Consider the following 18,414-nt stretch of genomic DNA (forward strand, 5'->3'; position numbering starts at 1 on the left):
CCACCAGGTGGCGCCGGTAGCTGTGTGAGCCTTCCCCAGGGGCCTCTGGGGTATCTGGAAGCTCAGCTAGTTCCCAAGCTGGGGGTTGGGGGGGGGGGAGAAAAATAGATGATTTTATCCCTTGTTCTAAGACCTACTAGTGCCTGTTGTGTGGTGAGGTCAGTGTGGTAATACGGAATCCCATGTCTGAATTTGGTTCCAGGATAGTTCCAGTTCTCTTGGATCGGGGGAGTTCACTGGTGTAAAGGAACTTGATGATATCAGTCAAGAGATCGCCCAGCTACAAAGGTATGTGAGTGTCCCCTTGCCCTCAGATTTTGAATCTCACACAACCCTACCCCAGATTGCTATCAGAAGTGTTAGAGAGAGGCCTCACAAACACCTGGGAAGGTGACCATCATTAGTTTGTTCAGCGAAAGCAAAGGGACAACCATTCTCCTGAGTTTCTGAAGCGGCTTAATGAGCTTGAGTATATAAGTCTTCGTCGGAACAGTGTGGACTGTGGTGTCTCCGGCAGGTTGGCACCAGTAGCACCAGCACCTTCCTCCTTGCTCAGAGACATTGTTATCTCTGAGACTGAAAGCAGCTGAGTCTCGGGTGGCAAGCTAATGGCTTAGGAAAGACAACTAAACTGTGAGAGGGCCCTCATGTCCTAGTCTCCAGCTCCGCTTTCTTTGCTCACTGCCTCAGTCTCTCCAGTGTGAACAAGGGCTTTGGACAGGGTGTTTGCACTCTCAGTCAGTCAAAAGAAATAAGCCCACTTTCTATATGCCCCTGTGATCCTCTTCAGAACTGTGTCCTCTTTAGTTAATTCTGGGGAAGGGCACACTCCTTATTTCGGGGCAGTGAGCAGAAGGACTGAGGCATTTTGCCCTCCATGGGAAAGAGAGCACTTATTTGCTCAAAAATGAAAATTGCAGTACTTTTCCAGAGTGGCTGGATCCCAGTCACACTGGGGGCCCTCGGTATAGCATTGCCCTGAGAAGCAAGGCAGGTCAGACGTCAGATGGAACCATTTAGGTGGGTCACAAGGCATCAGCCTGGGCCACCTATAGAAACCATACTCCTCTTTTCATGCTCAGTCCAGAGAATGGCTCGCATTGTTTCACCAGCTCCAGGGGCTGTGTCTTCCAAACCAGAGGTCAACATGGGCAGCATGGCAAGGCTGAGGGGGTCTGTGGAGACAGAGGTCAGTGCCCTTGAGCTGGTGGGCTGTTAATCAGGACTGCAGCTGGAGCAGGGTAGAGGCCCTATAATGCAAGGTTGGGATCTTGGAAGGGTCACCAGTTCCTGAGTCAGTCCAGGGGAGTGTTTGCAGAAGTGCTGCCAGTGTGTGCAAAGCAACCCCCAGCTGGCAGCTTTGACAGGGACTCTGCAAGCTGTTGTTGGGGTATGGCGACCTAGGCTGCCTCTCCTTTTGCAATGTGGTCCAATCATATTGGGTTTGTGGTTCAATCATAATGGGTTGAATCTTGAAAGGACATTGTTAGGTAGTTCTTAAGCTTGTGGAAATGAGTATTGAGATTGTCGTGGTTGTTTCATCTGGCAGCATGTCCTAAAGAAAGCCTTGTGCAAGTGCTGGGTTCTGGTAGAGGAGTGGGGTGTATTGGCCAGGGTGTTCCTGCCACTGAGGCAGCCCTTTTGGGAACAAGAGGAGTGTCTCAGTGCGTTTGGGGCTGCTATCACCAACTGCCATAGCCTGGGGAGCTTAAACAACAGACATTTACTTCTTGAGTTTTGGAGGCTGGAAGGCCAAGATCAAGGGACCAGCAGATCTGGTGTCTGCCTCCTGGTTCGTAGATGGCTGTCTTCTTGCTGTGCCACATGGCACAGAGGATGAGAGAGCTCTCTGTGTCTTCTTTTCATTTTTTGGGTTTTTTAAATTAGTTGTAGAGAGAAGGGGAGGGGGAGAGAGAAAAACATTGATTTGTTGTTCCACTTATTTGTGCATTCTTTGGCTGATTCTTCTATGTGCCTTGACCAGGGATCGAACCCGTAACCTTGGTGTATCAGGATGATGCTCTAACCAACTGAGCTATCAGGCCAGGGTTCTGGGTTTTGTTTTTGTTTGTTATGAGGGGGAGGGGAAGGAAGAGAGATGGGAAATATCAATTCATAGTTGTGTCACTTTAGTCGTTCATTGATTGCTTCTCATGTGTGCCTTGACCAGGGGGCTCAAGCCGAGCTAGTGACCCCTTGCTCAAGCCAGTGACTTTTGGACTCAAGCAGCGACCATGGGATCATGTTGATGATCCCACACTCAAGCTGGTGACCCTGTGCTCAAACCAGTGACCTTGGGATTTTGAACCTGTGTCCGCAGCATCCCAGGTTGATGCTCTATTCACTGTACCACCGTCAGTCAGGCTCTGGGGTCTTTTTTTTAGGGCACTAATCCTGTTCATGAGGGCTTCATCTACCCTCATGGCCAGATCACCTCACAAAGACCTCACTTCCTAATACCGTCAATTTGAGGGTTAGGGTTTTAGCATATGAATTTTGGGGGGCACAAATGTTCAGTACATAAGGAGGAGAGTGAAGCTGGTTTCTGCCACCAGGGGTGAAGGTAGCTGTCTACAGTTGAAGAGATAGGCAGGGCCCTATTGAGCACCTGGTGTGTGCAGTGCCCAACCATATCTCCTATGAAGGGTTACCTGGGGGCAGCCCCAAGGACCAGAGAGCCTCACTATGACTTTTTGCTGCCAGCCCTGCGGAGTTCCCCACTACACTTGCATCTTCAAACTTCTTACCATGGCTCCCTGAGCCAAGCTTTGTCTTCCCATTGCTGTTGTTTAGAACATTCTTCCACTGTGTCTCCCATGCAGGCCACCTCTCCAGAGAGCCCTTCCCTTTCCTTATTCTGTTAGATTTTCCTCTGTGGCCCTTAGGTTGTATTCATTTGTGCATTGATTGTGTCACTTGTCTTCTCCACTGGACTGTGAGCTCCATGAGGGAAGGGGCCTCTTGTGATGTGTCCCTGTGTCCTCAGCACTCGGGGCTTCTGAGCCATAGATGCTCATTATTCAGTGAGTGAATATTGGATTTGGAGGGTATTACTGTTCTCTCGTTACATAACAAATTGCCACAAATGTACTAGCTTTGAACATCATATACAGTGGTACCTTGAGATATGAATTTAATTCGTTCTGTAACTGAGTTCGTAAGTCAGTCAACTCGTATATCAAACTGCTGATACTGGACCCATGCACCAACACGCCAACTAGTGGCAGCTTCCCGAATCATGACTCGAATCTTGGAATTTCGCTCGGATCTCGAACAAAAATATGGACCGAGTCGCAGCTTGTATCTTAAAAAATTCGTGTGTTGGTCTGTTCGTATCTCAAGGTACCACTGTATTTATTAGCACACAGCTGTGTAGACCAGAAGTCCCAGTGGGTTTGACTGGGCTCCCTAGTCAGGGTCTCACAGGGCCAAGGTCATGGTGTCATAAGAGAGAGAGAAGGTTGGAGGGGGAGAGAGAGGGGAGAAAGCAGAGGTAAGAGGAAAGCAGTGAGAAGCGGGGAGAAGTGGGGAGAGAGAGAGAGATAGAAGAGAGGAGAGGGAGAGAGGGAAAGAGACAAAGAGATATTCAAATCCAGTTCATGGAAGTTTCTTTTCCCACTGGGTATGGCTGAGGGCTTGCTTGTTCTGCTCTTTCCCTTGTGAAACCCCAGTCTTTACAGTCCATCTCACCATGGGCACTTTGACTCCCTCTGTGAAAATCTGCTTTAAAGAACTCTCGTGGCCACAGTGGGAATGACGTCTCATCACATCCACAGGTTTCACCCATGTTCTTACATAGGGCAGACGGTTTCTGGGGTTATTCTTAGACTCCAACTGAGTCTTGAGAGGTCAGGTGGAGACTTGACTTACTCACTCTGTGCTTTTATGAAATGTCTTTAAACACTTAGGGAGAAGTACTCACTGGAACAAGACATTAGAGAAAAGGAAGAGGCCATCAGACAGAAAACGAACGAGGTGCAGGTAAGCACAGTGCTCCTGGTCAGGGTGACCTGTATCAGAGCCAGTGCAGGGAGTTCCCAGCAGCAGCAGCAGCAGCAGCAGCATGGGGGCAGGGAAAGTGGCCTGCACTCTCCGGGAACTGGTGCTCTGTGCGGGCTTCCACGTGAATTTTCTTAAGTTCCCTATAATCATAGGGACTTGTCTCTTTATTGATATATATAATTTACAATGTAAAAAACACTATTTTGGAGAATTTCAGTGGTTTTTAGCATATTATGTTGCTTAACTATTGTCTTTAATCCCAGAACATTTGATCACCCCAAAAAGATACCTCAAAACTATTAGTAGTCACTCCCCATTACCCCTCCCTCAGAAAGCACTACTCTGTTTTCTGTCTTTATGACTTTGTCTTTTCTGGGAATTTTATATAAATGGGATATACAGTATGTGGCCTTTTGTGTCTGATTTTTTTTTTACTCAGCCTGATTTTATGAGGTTCACACAGTGGCCTCTATCCTGTCTTCTGAGTTCTTGCTCGGAGTTATTCCTCCCGGGTGGTGGTGATGTCAGGGACTGGGGTTGTCTAACTCCCTGGGCTCAAACTCCATTCTCCGTAGCAGCCGTGTGACTTCGGGCAAGTTATTTGATATCCCTGGGCCTCGTATTACATTGGTAATGAGTGTTTTATTTTTCTGTGTTGTGGGGCTGGAGCATGGAGCCTGGCACGTGCTTAGCACTCACTTAGGGCCAACTCAGTTATTCAGTGAGCAGAGGAGAGGCTGTACCGGGAGCAAAATAGTCAGCACCTGTAAGCTACACCCTTGAAGATACGTAAATTCCTGCAGTGTCTTGTGTGGATAGACAAGGTGCTGTCACTCAGTGAGGACTTGAGTTGGCCATGGGGCCCCGAGAGTGAGAATGAGCTAGGACTGGCTGTGCTCAGAGGCCTGGAGTGCTCTGAACTCAGAGCTGGGAGGAAGAGGGGCACAGCTGAGCGGTCAGGGCGCCAGTCCACCACGTTCCATCTGGGTGACCATGGGTGGGTGGCTTACCTTCCCAGCCTTCATCTCGAGCTGGGGTGGCAGTGAAGATTAGTGTATGGGCTGCTCTGCACAGAGACAAGAGGAGCATCTGGCCACAGTGTGTGCCAAATGAGTGGCTGGTTCGTTCTGAGCCACCTCCTAGAGTGGGGACCCGAGATGGGGTAGGGTAAGCCACGTCAGGTTCATAGGGCATGGGGCAACCCTGCTACCTGTTCCCTGTGTTTACCCACAAGAGGCTGAAGGACTTTATAAGACATTGGGTAGATGGCACTCAATGACTGTCAGCTGGCCCTGTGGGAAATGTCCTCTGTCATAGCTGCAGGCTGCAGATGGGGTGGGGTAGGTGTGGCCACCCAGCTTTGGTGCTCTTCGTTGGTTCATGCCATGCTATGTCTGCATGTCTGAACCCTTCTTTATCGGTTTCTCACTCTCTGCACATTGGCAGTGAGGATTGAGCTTTAGACGGTCTCCTGGAATGTTCTGGATCATAAGGCAGAGGTTGGCCTGCCTCTGATATGCAGTGCTTTTTTAAGACCACCTCACAGGTGAAGTGACTTTATTTTTCTACATATTTGTACCTTTATCTAGCCATTTTATTATTATTATTTTTTTTTTTTTTTTGGTATTTTTCTAAAGTTGGAAACGGGGAGGCAGTCAGACAGACTCCCGCATGTGCCCGACTAGGATCCACCCAGCATGCCCACCAGGGGGCAATGCTCTGTTGCAACCAGGGCCATTCTAGCACCTGAGGCAGAGGCCATGGAGCCATCCTCAGAGCCCGGGCCAACTTTGCTCCAATGGAGCCTTGGCTGTGGGAGGGGAAGAGAGAGACAGAGAGGAAGGATAAGGGGAGGGGTGGAGAAGCAGATGGGCACTTCTCCTGTGTGCCCTGGCCGGAAATCGAACCTGGGACTCCTGCATGCTAGGCCGATGCTCTACCACTGAGCCAACCAGCCAAGGCCCTAGCCATTTTATTCTTACCACACCCTCTGCTTTTCATCCATGTTCTCTAACTGACTGACCCTTCAGACACAGAGCCTCTGTCACCCGCACCACATCATCTCTGTCCTTTCATTCTCTGGTGTGGCAGAGCTGGCCTCATCTTCCCTCATTTCTCAGCCCAGCCCCGCCACACAGTTGCCTGAGTGGTTCTCCCTTCCCACTGTGTTGCCTAAGCCAGCTGTGGTTTGCATTCTGATCACCAAGGATCTGGGTGCTATAATGTCATTTAACTACCAGAGAAAACAGTCATCAGGTTTCTGGCACTTGCTCCCAGGTGATTCTGAGAAAGCTGTTGGGTCTTTGTAGAGACTCACTCTGAAGTCCAGAGGTACTTCAGAGTATCTCTGTCCCCTCTGGTCTATGACATTGATGGTGAGACCACCCGAAGCCTTGGCCGGTGGGCTCCAGCAGCGTGCCCCTGTCATCTTTGTGCCACTGGGGTACATTTGCAGCTCCATAGACCCCCATAGCTGGGAGGAAGCCCAATGCTAGCCAGGCCAGCCCCTGTTCAGTAGAGGCCTCATTTGTGAGCTGAACAGAATAGGGCTCTACTGTAGTGTTTGATGGTATTTTCTTGATCACAGACAGAAATATATACACTACAGTAGAGCCCTATTCTGTTCATATGTGTGTGTGTGTGTGTGTGTGTGTGTGTATGTATATGTATATATATATGTATATGTATATTTTTAAATTTACTTATTGATTTTAGAGAGGAAGGGAGAAAGAGCAAGAAACAGACAGAAACATCGATCTGTTCCTATGTGTGCCTGACCGGGGATTAAACTGGCTACCTCTGCATTTTAGGACAACACTCCAACCAACTGAGCTATCCGGCTAGGGAAGAGCAATAGGTTTTTTGAAAGTTCCTCCTATGGCCTGATCGGTGGTTGCACAGTGGATAGGGCATCAACCTGGGATGCTGAGGTCCCACATTTGAAACCCCAAGGTCATTGGCTTGAGTGTGGGCTCATCCAGCTTGAGAGTAGGCTTTCTGGGTTGAGTGTAGATCGCTGACTTGAGTGCAGGATCGTCAACATGATCCCAAAGTTGCTGGCTTAAAGTGCAGAGTCAATGGCTTGAGCCCAAGGTCACTGGCTCAGCTTGAACACATCCCCCTTAATTAAGACCAATATGTGAAGTAATCAGTAACAACTAAAGTGATGCAACTACTACTAGGAGTTGATGCTTCTGATCTCTCTCCCTTTCTGTCTGTTTCTGTCTCTTTCTCTCAAGAAAAAAAAGTTCCCCCTATGAAAACAAGTTTCTTTGCCTCTGGTTCTTGCTTCCTTTTCCTAGATGGGCCAGACCGGGAGATCATGTGCCACATCTGCTGGTACAGTTGTGGGTTAGGGCACAGTGTGGAGTGGGAACCCTTTGTTCTACTCAGGTCAGTTTACGTTTGTTTTTTGTTTGTTTTTTTTAGCAGAGATGGAGAGAGTCAGAGAGAGGGACAGATAGGGACAGACAGACAGGAAGGAAGAGAGATGAGAAACATCAATTCTTCGTTGCGACACCTTAGTTGTTCATCAATTGCTTTCTCATGTGTGCCTTGACCGAGGGGCTACAGCAGACTGAGTAACCCCTTGCTCGAGCCAGGGACCTTGGGCTCAAACTTGATGAGCCTGTGCTCAAGCTGGTGACCGCAGGGTCTCGAACCTAGGTTCTTGGCATCCCAGTCTATCCACTGTGCCACCACCTGGTCAGGCTACGTTTGGTTTTAAGCAATAAAAGCTCAGCCTTAGCCCCCACGTGGCATTTTCTGTCTTCGCTACTGTTCTGGTGAGGGCTTGTGGTGTCTTTTCAGTTTGTTTTTGTAACAGTTTTACTGAGATATAATTCACACATTATATAATTTACCTATTTAAAGAGTATATAGTTCAGTGGTTTTTAGTATATGCACACCATTATACAACCATCACTACAGTCAGTCAATTATAGAATATTTTCATCACTCCAAAAAGAAACTTTGTTGCCATTAGCAGTCACTCCTCATTCCCCCTCCCTCAGGCCCTGAGAACTACTATTCTATCTGCTTTCTGTTTCTCTGAATTTGCCTGTTTTATGTAGATGGGATCATACAGCATGTGTCCTTTTGTGTCCGGCTCCTTTTGCTCAGCAAGGTGTGTTCAGGTTCATTCATGTTATAGTCTGTGTCAGTGCTTCATTTATTTTTATGGCTAAATAATAATCTGTTGTGTGGCTGGACCACTTTTTCTTTTCTTTCTTTTTTTTTACAGAGACAGAGAGTCAGAGAGAGGGATAGACAAGGACAGACAGATAGGAACAGAGAGATGAGAAGCATCAATCACTAGGTTTTTTTTGCGCATTGCAACACCTTAGTTGTTCATTGATTGCTTTCTCATATGTGCCTTGACCACGGGCCTTCAGCAGACCGAGTAACCCCTTGCTCGAGCCAACGACCTTGGGTCCAAGCTGGTGAGCTTTTTGCTCAAGCCAGATGAGCCTGCGCTCAAGCTGGTGACCTCGGGGTCTTGCACCTGGGTCCTCCGCATCCCAGTCCAACGCTCTATCCACTGCGCCACCACTTGTGGACATTTCATTCATTCATTCATTCATTCATTCATTCATCAGTTAATAGATATTTGGGTTTTTCCATCTTTTGGCTATTGTGAATAGTGCTGCTATGAGCATTAATGTGCAAGTTTTTGGGTGGATTATGATTTCACTTCTCTTGGGTGTAGATTTAAGAGTGAAGTTACTAGGTTATATGATAACTATGTTTAACTTTTTGAAGGGCCTTCAGATTTTTTTCCAAAGTGGCTGCATCATTTTACATTCCCACCAGTAATGCATAAGGGTTCCAGGTTCTTTGCATCCTTGGCAACACTTGTTATTTCCCATTTTTTATTATAGCCTTTCTGTTGGGTGTGGAGTGGTATTGCATTGCCTCAAACTCTTTCCCTAATGACACTGAGCATCTTTTCATGTGCTTATTGGTCATTTGTAGATCTTCTTTCAAGAAAATTCAGTTCAGATCTTTCCCCATATTTTTAATTGGGTATTTGTCTTTTTATTACTAAGCTAGAAGAGTTCTTCATGTTTTTTAGATATAAATTCTTTATGACTTACAAATATTGTTTCCTATCTGTGGGTTGTCTTTTCACTTTCTTGATGCTGTCATTTGAAGCAGAAAAGTTTTAAATTTTGGTGAAGCCAAGTTTATTGATCCTTTTATTTTGGCTCTTGCTTTTGGTGTTACATCCCAAAACCCATTGCCAAACTGTAGGCAATGTCTGTTGTTGTTGTGAGTCGGGGGCGCAGAGAGAGAGATCAGCAGACGAAATCATCAAGGACTAGCAAAGGACCACCGCTCGCTCAGGCAAATGGCGCCGAGTTCACGCTGTGTCCTAATTTTATTCACAAGACTTCAAAAAGCTTGTTTACTGAGAAATTGGCATAACATCAAGTGTAACTTTTACTTAAAGATACATGAAGTGCACCTGCCAGATAGCTTAGTAACAACATAATATCAGAAGGCATTAATTGCTATTGCTTCTATGGATCCCACAATATTCCTCTCCTTATCTTAAGGGATAACCTTGGAAAGTACAGAAATCTTATGAGAATGTTTTACTGCGAAAAGCCCAGCAACTGCCTTCAGTCACATAGACCTGTTTCAGTGACCCGCCTTCAAGTCACAAAACAATTTTCTTGGCAAAACATTCTTTTCTTGTTGGCTGTGTTCCCATCCAAGGCCATGCAATGGGTTATTCCACTACATTTCCCCCTTTTTGTTTATGCTGAATGTTATGAAGCACCACAGAAAACACAGCCTTCTGTCATTCATCCCTTATTTCTCTTGCTTTGATTTGTCGACAGACTACATATAAAAGAAAACATAGAATTAATATTATTATAAAAAGTCCTACAGTGGATCCCCAAAATCTTTTAATTTATTTAATAGGATTTAATTGCAATAAATTATCCATTAATCCCTTCAATATAGGTTGACCTGTTAGAATTTCTACTTTTTTTTGAAAAGCTTCATGAATATGTCTTTGTAATTTAATGATTTCTTTAGTTACATTATCATGATTTAACAAATGTTTTTTAACATTTTTCTAATGGAAATAAGTACGATTTTAAGAAATAGGGGTAACACAAAAAGTAGTTACATTCTAATCACATCTTAGCTTAATTTGTCTTTGCAGGGTAACAATTTGATCTCTTAACACAATCATAGTCTGTTCTAAATCATTAACTTTAGTATTAATGTTACTATTTATACGTTATTGAGAAGTCCACAGTTGTTCAGAATTTTCATGCCATTTTTGCACAAAGTCCATAGTCTGTATACTTTGATGTAATCCAACTCCAGATATAGCAGCCACGGTGGTTACAGCTATTAATCTTATAATGATGGCGATGATCAGTCCAACCAGTCTCTTGGTTCGCTTCAAGGACTTAATAAGATGTTGTAACAGCATCATGGAAGGGGAACCCTGCCACATCCGATGCATCTGTACTGGAATCTAGACTCCTGTTCAGGTTAAAATGTAAAGACTTTGACTATTTCATTAAAAAGAATAGAAGAGTTAATACATATATAAAAAGCACACTTATTGCAAGTTATTGAATAATTTTCAGCTGTCTATTTGGTTTCACCTATAACAAATATATAAAGCAATCTAACACAAGCAGATATGAAATGTGTTTCATTCTTCTTAAAGATTAACATAATACGATTAGAAGGATAATTTTTCCAGATTTTTCCTTTATACATTGACATATGTTTAAGTGCCATGGCTATTTTCCACAAGTGATATTGTATAGGACCAAATTTTATATGAGGAGTTCGAGGTGACATCCCTCCTCTATGCTATATGATAGTACGATTACTTTGATCACCAGCTGTAATTAAACCATTGTTCTTATGCCACCTTAAATCAGCACCTGCCCTTTAACTTGAGGGCTTTAATCTATAATGTTTTATGTACAGATGTATTACTTTTAAATCTATATCCTTGTAACAAACGTTTTTTGTTTTTTTAATCTCCTTTAACTGTTATCTTTGACAATAGAGAGCCAAGCTTGAGCTTCTATGTTTAAACAATGTGGCTCATGTCCTATACATATAGGTAATTCCTCAACTTCTGTTGTATGATTTTCTAATTTTACGCATTCTTTCGAAGGGACCTCTATCATTAAAAGGCCCTAGAAGCCAATTAGAGTCATTAACAAAAATAGGAAAGGCACTATTTTCCTAATGAATAGCTCTACTTAATGGAGGATTAGGAACATATGCCTAATAACTAAAATTTTCAGCTCTACTTACCGGAATTGTTACCAAAGCAATCATTGCTAAAAAGAGGTTAGTAGCATTTTTTTTCTAGTAGCTTGTAGCATATTTTTACCATTTAAGATCAGCTTTTTAAGTTGAACCCAACTTGGTATTTTAGCCTTTTCAATACCTAGCAGCAGTACCTTTAAGATTCTTCTTTTGAAATTCATTTCTTCCATCTCAGCAATGAGTGGATATGGAAAGAATCTATTGTTCTTATTCATGTTGTTAGTTTAATTCTGCGAGCAGGACACCAAAGGACTTCACTGGATTCTGCAATGACACAAGCAAACCCTCTTCCCCAATGTTGCACTACACTAAGTACCTATTGATCCAACTCACTTTTATAGTGTATAGGTTGATTAATCTTAGAACTGTTACTTTTCGTCTAATGTCTGCAGCAGTCAAATTATCTTCTCCTGTATTTAAGAAATTTAAAGTAAATAAAGCTTTGTGTAACATAATTCTAGGGAATAATCTCCTTTCTTCTCCCCCCTTTTGTTTAAGTAACACATTTTTCAGAGTGCAATTATTGCATTCAATAATTGCTTGTTGTGGATTATATGAAATTCTAGTAGTATGTTTAATATTCTAAAATGCTAAGAATTGTTGAAATTTAGTAGATGTACAGGTAGGACGATTGTCAGTTTTAATTGCTTTAGGAATGCCTATAACATTAAAAACTTCAATAAGATGTTGAAAGACATAATCAGCCTTTTCTTTAGGCAAAGGTGTGGCCTATTGAAAGGAAGAATAAATATTAATAAAACCGTACATAAGATAGTTTTTTTTTTAAAGAAGAAATATGAGCAATATCTATTTGCTACAGGTTATTACTGTGTTGCCCTCTAGGATTCATTCCTCTGGGTAATGGAGGAGCATTTATAATACTATACTGAAGACAGTTTCTAACAATATTCCGAGCTTCTCACCAGGTTATTTAAAATTTTTGCATTAAATCTTTTTTATTTGTATGAATCTTTGTATAAAACTTAGTAGCTATTTTTATTGATCTAATGAGTAATTAATCAACTTTATTATCTGTAGTAGACATAGGTCCTGGTAAAGCTGTATGAGAACAAATGTGAGTTATATAGACAGGTGAATTTCATTCCTACAATAAAAGTTGTAACTCTTGAAACAATTTGTGCAATCTAAAACTATTATTTGAAATATAAACAGTTTCTATAAGTTTAATTGTATGTTCTACATATTGTGAATCAATAACAATGTTAATAGGACAGGATATTTGAATTTTGTCTTTAACTACAATCAAACTACACTGATTTAAGGTTTCAGAAGCATTTTTAAGGAGGACTGAAAGTTCTGCATTATTTTTATAAGCTATTAATGTGTCATTTATATAATGGATTATTAAAGATTGAGTATATTTTTAACAAATTTTTTCTAAAGGTTGATTTACATAATGTTGATATAGTGTCTGACTATTCAACATTGCTTATTTAAGTAATATAAACTTAGTAAGAATAGTTAGTTATGCTTATTGTTATAGACACAACAGCTAGCATTGCTAGAAACAGAGTCAATGATGTTTTTTGAAGTCTTAGTCTTTTTTTTTTTTTTTTTTTTTTACAGAGGCAGAGATAGACAGGGACAGATAGGAACGGAGAGAGATGAGAAGCATCAATCATCAGTTTCTCTTTTGCGCATTGTGACTTCTTAGTTGTTCATTGATTGCTTTCTCACATGTGCCTTGACCGTGGGCCTTCAGCAGACCAAGTAACCCCCCTGCTGGAGCCAGCGACCTTGAGTCCAAGCTGGTGAGCTCTTTGCTCATGCCAGATGAGCCTGCACTCAAGCTAGCGACCTCGAGGTCTCGAACCTGGGTCCTTCCGCATCCCAGTCCGACGCTCTATCCACTGCACCACCACCTGGGCAGGCTGAAGTCTTAGTCTTAATTAAAACATTTTTTGCCTCCTGGGTAAGTTTATTTAATTGTCAAATTTTCCTTTTTTCTATTTCTAACTTATGCCGAGGCTTCAATTTTCTGGAAGATATCTACTAGTCCCGTATCTGTGGAAATAAGAGCAAATCCTCACCCCTACATTTTGTCTACATTGCTGTTGTAAATTACCAAACTGTCCATTTAAAAAGTTCATCTTGTGTAATATTAATAAGAGGGTTAGCATTAGCATTTTGATTAGCTTGAATACAAGCTTGATTTTCCTAAGTTATAAATTGTAACTCTCGCTTTTGAAAGAACAGTTCAGGCTAACATTTCTAAATTTTTTGAAATAAAACATTCAGAGTCTATGAAGGAGGATAGCAGTTCCTGCGTATAAAGACAGTTTTATACCGGGAGCAAGCTGATTTTAACTCTTTAAGAGCTTTGACAGAAATTTGGTCATAGTGAGTATAAAAAACTCCTTGTCAGAAAGTCTAGACTGTAATTTAAAAAGTTGCTCTTTTAATTATTTTTAAGATAAATGTTTTTCTTTATCAGAGGCCCAATGACCCTTGTTATTTTCCTATTGTAAAAGAAATCTTAGAGCTTTGTTAGGGACTTTTTCCTAAGCCATGCAGCTTAGTGACTACTGCCTAAATGGGCTAAAAAGAAAACTAATGTTGCTTAGTAATAAGAAGTGTATTAGTTTCTATATCTAAAAGTCTTTTGTATTGTTAAGTCGATTATAGGGCATCAGAGGAACTAAATTCCCGCTTTCCTCAGTGCCTCCTTTTTCAGGATGTTGCCTTACAAGCAGCCAACTGTCTGAAGCAGCTTGAGATAAATTCTTAAAATGACTTAATTTTGTTTAATTCCTTAGTTTTACAAATTTGAGCATATTTTACACACAAACAAGACAATTTTCAACACAGAAACACAAGTATAACATATAACTTTAATCTTAATACTTAAATTCTTATTTGATTTCAAACTTTGAATATACCTCACAATATATTAACTAAATTAGCAAGTCTTAAGGATCTATATTCTATTCAATTTAAATTTAAATGAGCGCTCCTTATAATTTCTAATTTTAAAGCAAAAAATATATGGATGAAACTTTTTTCAATATAAAAGCCGGCATTTTTAATTTTTGTATATAAACACAATTCAGGCCTTAAAAATCACATTTTAGACAACATCAAACAAAAACTAAACAGAAATTAGAATTAGACAAACCAGACTAGACAAACCAAAGAGAAACCCGGGATTTCAGAGCATAATCAGACTAGAAAGATGCCTGCCTGATATTAATCAGGGCATTTTCTGACAGAGGGACTGACGATGGATGAGACTAAACAAAATTTCCCCAAGAAAATTCTCTTGGCAGCTGCTGGGATATTTTCTATAGTCAGATCCAACACATGTCCCCTGCCTCAGTTTCCAGGCAAAAAATAAGAAAGAAACAAAATGATAGCTCAGAGGATTGTAGCTAAAACACCAAAGAAAATTACTATTTATTTATTTTATTATTACAAAGACTAGAGAATTCTAAGGACTTTATGATTTTTCTATATGTCCTAATTCTAATTGAATTTGTATCAACTTATGTAAAGCTGCAAGCTTTTCTTCCTTGTCTCCAACTCTAGTGATTTGCATCCAGGCTTTAAGACAAGCGATCTAATCTGAGCTACAACAGCATCAGTATAACCAGTCTGTTGTCCCACATCTGCATAAACACCAACTCCGATGAGCACTTCAAAAGTAGCTCCTGGGGGATTATTTCTGGCATTCATGCTAGATATTAGAAGAGCCTCCTCTCTCCACCAAGATTTGAATTGTAAATATTGTCCTGGTTCCAAAACCGTACTAGCAAGTAAATCCCAATCCAAAGGAATGATTAAATAATTATTACAATAGGAAGAGATAAGACCTGAACATATGAGAACTGAGGTCCATACGTAGCAACAGATTGTTTGACTAGCTGAAAGTAAATTCAGTTTGGTCAAATTGGATATTATGCCCTCCCCCAGGATCAGGAGCATTAAGAGGAAAAAGCTGTCGAATAACTGGAAAAATAGATGCAGAAAAATTACTAGAATTAGATTCTAAATCATCATGATGCATAAGCGCCTGTTGCATTTCAGAGATTTTAGGGAATTGAATAATCCTTCCCCTGCCAGTACCAATTAATTTTTTACTTTGAATTGGAGGAGCTGTAGGCTCACATATATCTTGCTTTTGGACAGGATAAGCATTATACTGATTTCCAAATGTTTATTTAATAAGTGTTTTAGACAGACAACGTTATCCATAGAGGCTCCCTCATTTTTTAAGAAAGAGGGATGAAAGCCTGTGGACGGCTGAATTTCATTAACATTATCAGTAACTTCAGAAGCAGAGACAGTATTGTCCAAGTCGTTATTCTGTTCATTCTGTACTGAATCAAATTCTTCAAGCTCATTAAAAATAACCTCACTCAAGTCTTTAACAGAATCTCCATCTGATTGCAAAGGTCCAAGGGCTATAGCAATAAGATTATAAGCAGCCCACATTTCAGCATCAAGTGGATCTCTGTGCTGATGAACACAGCTTAAAGATTTTCCTACTTGTTGCCAAACATTCAAATTCAATTGATTACAATGTTCAGGAGTATATCAATAACAGTGTTTCTGAATAGCATTTAAAAGATGTAACAAAATGTCTTTTATCTGAATCCCAGACCCTTTTAAAAGGGATTTTAAAACTTGTACATAATTGTCCCCTAATGAATGGGAATTTCCCATGACTTTGCTAGTTACCCGAAAGTTTCGCGTACATAGCGCCTCCAACTTACCCTTTCGGGGTTCCATCTGTTCCCAATCTCTTCTTAAGGCCCCACGGTAGGCGCCAAATGTTGTTGTGAGTCAGGGGCGCAGAGAGAGAGATCAGCAGATGAAATCATCAAGGACTAGCAAAGGACCACCGCTCGCTCAGGCAAATGGCGCCGAGTTTGCTCTGTGTCCTAATTTTATTTACAAGACTTCAAAAAGCTTGTTTACTGAGAAATTGGCATAACATCAAGTGTAACTTTTACTTAAAGATACTTGAAGTGCACCTGCCAGATAGCTTAGTAACAACACAATGTCAGAAGGCATTAATTGTTATTGCTCCTATGGATCCCCTAACATTCCTCTCCTTATCTTAAAGGGATAACCTTGGAAAGTACAGAAATCTTATGAGAATGTTTTACTGCGAAAAGCCCAGCAACTGCCTTCAGTCACATAGACCTGTTTCAGTGACCTGCCTTCAAGTCACAAAACAATTTTCTTGGCAAAACATTCTTTTCTTGTTGGCTGTGTTCCCATCCAAGGCCATGCAATGGGTTATTCCACTACAGTCTGTTTTTAGGTTTATCTAAAAACAGGCTCCCAGGACTGTTCTAAGATTTATCCCATGTTTTCTTCTAAGAATTTTATAATTTTAGCTCTTAGATTTAGGTCTTTGATTTATTTTGAGTTAATTTTTGTATATGGTATGAGGTAAGGGTCCAGCTTCATTCACTCTTTTGCATGTGAAGATCCAGTTGTCCCAGTGCCTTTTTAGTTGAAGAAACTATTCTTTTCCCCAACTGAGTGGTCTTGGCACTCTTATCAGAAATTCATTTGGCCATAGATGTGTCGGTTTGTTTCTGGACTCAATGGATTCTATCCCCCTGGCCTATATGGCTCCTTATGCCAGTACCACACTGGCTTGATGACTGTAGCTTTGTAGTAAGTTTTGAAATCAGAAAGTATGAGTCTGTCAGTTTCGTTCTTTTTTCTTTTTTTTTCCTGAGGTTGTGTTGGTTAGTCTGAATCCCTTGAGTTCCTTATGAATTTTGGAATCTGCTTATAAGTTTCTACACAGAAGCCAGCTGGGGTTGTGGCAGGAACTGTGTGGAGTCTCTGGATTATCTGGGTTATTTCTGTCCTCTCTTTGCTCAGACACCTCCCCCACTCTGACCCTAGCACTCTTCTAAACATGAACTTGTGGGCATCATCTCTACAGTGCTCTGCAGTGGCTCCTTATCCATTACAGATCGAGGCCCAGACTCCTTGACAGGCCCTGGCCGTTGGCCATCTGCTGTCCCAACCTGCCACGTTGGGCTGGACCCTCTTCCCTTCTTCATCTCCCACTCCCCGGTCACCTGTCCTTCCCTCAGATGTGGAAACCCATACCCTGAACTCTCCACCACAAACCCCTTGCAGGCATTCTGTGTTAGCTCCCAGACCCCTCACACTTGAGGTGTGCTTCTTGAATTAAAGGTCAGGGGTAGGGCAGCTGGGGAGCAGAGGACTGAGCTCCCCAAAATAACTCAAGAGATGCATTTTGCCTGTTCAGAGAAGAGAGAGCTGTGATGTTCCTGTCCTCAGAGCAGGGAGAGGGAGACTCTATTCCTTCTTCAGGTTTTGTCCTGCAAAGGCACCAGCCACATGCAGGCTCAGGGCAGCCCTGAGGATTGGCCTTATCATTTGTCCTCCCTCACCCTCTTAGGGGCCCTCAAATCTACTCCTTCCTTTGATTCTACAGCTACTACCTTACCCAGGCCACTATCACATCTCCTTGGGCCCAGCCTGAACTCCGTCCCTACTGTCCTGGCTCCCTCTGTCAGCCCCTCAATCTGTCCTCTTCCTTCTCCCTAATTCACATAGATAAGACATTCCATAGGCAGCTGTCTGGTTGAAAATCAAAGATGAGAAGCCTCTCATTCTCCGCTTGGCCCTCAGAAGTGCACTGAATTCGCTCCCAGGAGGCTTTCCCTTGTGCATGTGTAAGAGAGACATCTACGCATATTCTCTTCTTCCTGTTTACACGAATGCCAGGGTGCATCACATGCTCTGTCACATACCTTGTTCTTTTCACATTGCAACTTGGAGCTTGAGGTGCAGCGTCCCTGATCCCTCAGTGGGCTGTGTCCTACTGGTTGAATTTGCATTGTTGATGATTGCATTGTTGATGAATTTGCTGTTACAGATGTTTATGTTTTCACATACTCTATATATACATTTCTAGGATGCTTTTCCTAGGAGTGTGATTTTTGGAGCCAAGGATTCCTGCTCTGGCCATCTCTATAGGAACAGCTGACTTGGAGAGGTTTTAGCAATGGAGAATCAGCAGGTCCCACTTCCACACTTGAATATCCTACAGGGGCTTCATGCTGCAGAAGCCAGTGCAGC

At 42.1% G+C, this 18,414-nt stretch overlaps 1 protein-coding gene across 9 annotated transcripts in view; it reads left to right on the top strand.

The window, feature by feature from the left end:
- Nucleotides 1–18,414, top strand: part of EPS15L1 (epidermal growth factor receptor pathway substrate 15 like 1) — a 127,184-nt gene that overhangs the window by 62,285 nt on the left and 46,485 nt on the right. For all 9 annotated transcript variants that reach the window (XM_066270920.1, XM_066270929.1, XM_066270966.1 and 6 more), the window contains 2 exons: nt 203–288; nt 3,909–3,981. In XM_066270920.1, coding sequence (XP_066127017.1) covers nt 203–288; nt 3,909–3,981 — 159 coding nt within the window. The remainder of the gene's footprint in view (nt 1–202; nt 289–3,908; nt 3,982–18,414) is intronic.

Source organism: Saccopteryx bilineata, chromosome 1 (genome assembly GCF_036850765.1).
Source record: "Saccopteryx bilineata isolate mSacBil1 chromosome 1, mSacBil1_pri_phased_curated, whole genome shotgun sequence".
NCBI classification, from domain to species: Eukaryota; Metazoa; Chordata; class Mammalia; order Chiroptera; family Emballonuridae; genus Saccopteryx; species Saccopteryx bilineata.